Source organism: Limulus polyphemus, unplaced genomic scaffold (assembly GCF_000517525.1).
Source record: "Limulus polyphemus unplaced genomic scaffold, Limulus_polyphemus-2.1.2 Scaffold523, whole genome shotgun sequence".
Taxonomy (NCBI): domain Eukaryota; kingdom Metazoa; phylum Arthropoda; class Merostomata; order Xiphosura; family Limulidae; genus Limulus; species Limulus polyphemus.
The window spans coordinates 317,955-322,711 of record NW_013666133.1 but is presented as its reverse complement, the minus strand read 5'-3'; the positions used below and the strand labels follow the sequence as shown (position 1 = coordinate 322,711).

The 4,757-nt window shown below is 35.5% G+C and overlaps 1 protein-coding gene across 1 annotated transcript in view; it reads left to right on the top strand.

The window, feature by feature from the left end:
- Positions 1–426: 426 nt before the first annotated feature.
- Positions 427–4,757, top strand: part of LOC106458849 (regulating synaptic membrane exocytosis protein 2-like) — a 72,786-nt gene continuing 68,455 nt past the window's right edge. Inside the window, exons 1-2 of the mRNA XM_022385200.1 lie at positions 427–476; positions 941–1,037. Coding sequence (XP_022240908.1) covers positions 427–476; positions 941–1,037 — 147 coding nt within the window. The remainder of the gene's footprint in view (positions 477–940; positions 1,038–4,757) is intronic.

The following is a 4,757-nucleotide window of genomic DNA, read 5'->3' as shown; positions in this document are numbered from 1 at the left end:
ACCTGGTCTGTATCCGTTGTAAAGCTTTAACCCCGTATGTTAACATTAGAAGCCCTGAAGCTTTCCCCTGACCCACCTGGGAGCCGTTTGCAGTTATAGATTGCCAATTTTATTATAGTAATGCATATCATTGTCCATATCAATTCTTTCATTTTTCTATAAAAATTATCGAATTGATCACATGTAAGTAAGCTTTGTCTGGTGCTTAGGGCGCTCATCTCGCAATCTGCGTATCGCAGGGTCGAAACACACCCTCGAACATGCTTGACCTTTCAGCAGTGGCGGCATCATAAAGTGCGCTCAATCCCACTATTCTCTGGTAAACATTAGCTCAAGAGTTGGTGGTAGGTAATGTTGACTAGCTGTGACCTCTCTAGTCTAGCCTATCACTTCTGACACAACAGCAGAAAATATGACTATTTTAGTATGCGATGGGGTGTCTTATCAGATCCGGAACTCCGAAACGTAAGAGTAAGGTATGTAGCTGTGGGGGCATGATCTAAGGATCATTCTGCCGTGCTGTTTTCTGTGATCCGAGTAGTCTTTAAGTTATTTCTATTCTACCAAAGTGGACCATCTACATGCTATGGTTATACTGATTCGCAATTATAGTAGTACTACTCTCTCCACTTAACCTTGTAATATTCTTTAACTTCACTCAAAGACTTCGTATTCTCTGGTCCTTACCTCATGTTGAATCGTTCTCCTCCTTCTGCTCTTATTTCCTATTCGAAGTCAAATCGTCTGATACCTTCGTAAGTTTACTTCTCCTGTATGGAAGACGTACTTCTCTTTGGGCCTAGACAGCACCTCTCCTCCAGCGGAACTTCTCTGACCTCCCTTACAGCTAACTTTTTCAGCAACTGGTGTGCCGTCGTGGTCACATTCACACGTGTCACACTCGTAACACCTCAGACATTTTGCTTCTTTCCATTTGCAGGTTAGCTTTGAATCCATCTCAACAACAACAAACACCCAGAGATTCTGATCGTTGTTTCATCAGTTATTCACAGGCTTCGCAAAAACGTTCTGGAATGGTGAGTGTTCCATAGATCATGTACTAAAACAATGCCACGACCATTGCCTGAATTATGGTAAAACATCATCCAATTACAAGTCGGCGTAAATCTGGATTCCTTATAAAATAGAGCATATTCCTATAGATTTTCCAAAAAAAAAAAATGACTTAATGCCGGATATGGTTCCTATAAAGTACCTTACTATTTTTGCTACCGTTAAGCCAGAGGTTGCTTGCGCAGATAGCCCTCGAGTAGCTTTGCGCGAGATTCAACGAACAAACAGTAAACTGTGATAAATATTCCATGTGGAAATTCCTCTAAGGGACAAAAACTTGTTATCACTGTTTTTATTTAAAGCCGCGCCATTTTTATTGAGAAAAGTTATCAAACTATCAATGTACAATTTAATATGATTGCATACATTTTAACGACATTTTTGTACCGTAAACTCCATTTTGATTTTGATTCATTTGTGTATATTAAATATAAGTTTATTACATGATTCTGTGATTTTATGATATATATATATATATATCTTTTTCGATATGTTTAACCTAATACATTTGCAAGGAAAAATACTTTATAACTTGGTATGCTCTAATGCTCTTATGTTTCAAGGTATAAAAACACATCAGAATTATGGGTTTGTTCTGTCAGTCCTCTATTTTTCAACCAGTCATCATTTTCATGCAAAGTTACACAATAACTAAAAAAATACTTTATAACTTGGTATGCTCTAATGCGCTTATATTTCAAGGTATAAAAACATATCAGAATTATGGGTTTGTTCTGTCAGTTCTCTATTTTTCAACCAGCCTAAAGTGTCTCATCATTTTCATGCAAAGTTACACAATAACTAAGGCATCTAGTCAACATCACCTACCACTATCTCTTGGGCTACTCTTTTAAAAGCGAGTAGTGGGATTGACCGTCGCATTATAGCGTTCCTACGGCTAATATGACGAGCATGTTCAGTAAAGGAACTAAAGGGAAGGGGTTAGTCAACACCACCTACCACCAGTTCATTGTATTCTCTCACGTAACCAAACAGTGAGATTTGAACTTCACATTTTTTTCCTACCCGAAGTGCAAAACGTGTTTCGTTTTTTCCAAGACTAGTCAAAAACAATGAACTCTCGGGTTCGCAGTGAGCACGCTCATCTCTAGGCCGAGCTCAGTCCTGTACTACTATGAATACAATGACATTGTATCAAAAAATGACAAATTTTCTCAAGAAATATTTACAAACTGGTAAGCCCTTATGGAAAAACAACGACAACAAAAACGACTTTATATAATCAATCCAGGAATCAGACTGTAAGCGAATTTTGCAACTGTTGATTTGATAATATGCAGATCCAAATTACTTTTAAAGTTTCAATATAACAATGTAAATGAATTTTTTTCTTTCTATTTGTTTATGATAAAAGACTTGTCCAGGCTTGCGATTACTAAGAACGTCTGCACGTGTAGAACATATTTTCTTGTTATTAAGTGCTTTGTCTCGTATTTCGAATCCTGTAACGTTTGAATTGTTCCACTCTCGAAAACGCTCGCCCCCCCCAGTTGTACAGCGGGATGTCTGCGGAGTTACAACGCTAGAATCCTGGTTTCGATACCCGTAGTGGGCAGAGCACAGATAGCCCATTGTGTAACTTTGTGCCTAATTACAAACAAACTAGAAATATCATTGTTTTTTACGGCTAAACAAAATCGCCCAAAGGTGAACAGAATATATAAAAATGAAGAGAGAGAGGAAGAGTTGTGTTCCAAGTAATGTCAAAATATATTATTGATTTTGCTTCAGTTTAAACACTTGAATAAGCTTTGTACTTTCGTGAATTAGTAATTCAAGTGATTTGCTACATTTGTTATTGGTATTGTTTTCTGTTTATCTCTTACACCATTTTCTCAAATAGTTTACTCAAAAAAACTATAGTTTGCGAAAACAAAATTTTTTTTTCAACCTCGCAAGTAAACTTAATGGCGGGAGGTTGTGAGTTCAGATATTCTAAGAATTTAGAGCAGTGATCCTTATTGTGAAAAATAATAAAAGACACAACATCCTGCCATTAAGTTCAATTGTGAGGTTGAAAATAATAATAATTTACCTTTTTAGACATCCTCATTAACCGTAACATTAACGGATTGGGCACATCAATACACAGAAAGAAAAAAAAAAGGATTTTTACTGGACTCCTAACATAATTTGACAGCTTTATCCCGCTCCGGTACAACAGAAATATTGTAACATGCTTATTAAACAGAGTTTATAACTTTGGTTGATTTTGAACTTAATACCAAGCGACATTTATTTTTATTTTTTTGGAGGGGGGGGGGGAGCTATCAACCAAACCTTTTTTTGTCCAATGAAATAATTAACAGGTAACCATTGTTTCTAAGAGCGTTAGTTTATAAGAATTATGGAATTTTCTAAAATCATTAATGTATAGCGTATTTTTTTTTATATCCAGCTACTGTACATGAGATAATTAAGTTTTGTGAAGTAACTCATAAGGGCATTATTATCTTACTAACTTAGAAAACTATAATATTCACATGTAAATACGAAGACCAATAAAAAATACTAAGCAGCTTTTAGTAAAATAATTCATTAAGTGAAGATTTAACAGTTTATCAAAAAAAATTGGGGCATAATAAACTCATTATGTCCAATTTATCAAGGTTCTTTATAAAGTATAATGATAAGTTAAATTATCAATCTTTCTTTATTCAATGTTTATATTACGTTTTCTTCATGAATATTATTGTCATACCAGATTCATTTAGGCACGATTTTAAAATAGTTTTTCCTTCTGAGAACGTCCCTCTCGTGAGAAAGCGGTAAATTTATATTTATGCAACGCTAAAATCAGGGACTCGATTCCCCGCGGTGGACAGAGTGCAGATAGCCCATTGTATATCTTCGTGCTAAAACAACATTCTAAAAATAAAAATAAAATGCCTTAGCAACACTTGTAAAAGTTTTATGAAGCATTAAATTATACCACATTTGATGAATAAAGGAGATTGTATCATTAATATTTTTGGTCTGATATGGTTTTATGGTTAAGGTACTCGAATCGCAATGTACGGATTGCAAAATCGAAACCCGTCGCCGAACTTGCTCACCCTTCCAGTCGAGAGGAGGGTTATAATGTGACGGTAAATCTCACTATTCGCTGGTAAAGAGTAGCTTAAGAGGTGGCTGTGGGTGGTGGTGACTAGCTGTTTTCCATCTAGTCTATCCACTCAAAATTAGGGACGGCTAGCACAGATACATCTTAAGTAGCTTAGCGAGAAAATTCGACAAAATAAACCTATTTTGTAACGAAAATTCGTAATTTTCTGAAAATCCATAATGCGTTTATTATTTTTTTCTACCTATTCTTCTAGTCTAGTTTGTGTGTATGTTCTGTTGTTGTTATATAAATGGTGAAACTTCAGTTGCCACGTCTCTTACAAACTTTAATTACTAACTGATTAAATATTTTGAGGTTCCAGATTTTTGTAGTTTGAATATAATCAACAAAGTCTTAAATGTGTACAATCGCCTCAGTCTTTGATACTCGTGCTAATATTGCTGTACTGCCGAGAAACGATGCTGTTAAAATCAGCTGAACCTTTCCATATATTCTATAAACATTTATACAGTTCGATATAAGTACTTTGATGGGTTTGTTTGTTTGGTTTTTGGAATTTCGCGCAAAGCTACACGAGGGCTATCTGCGCTAGCCG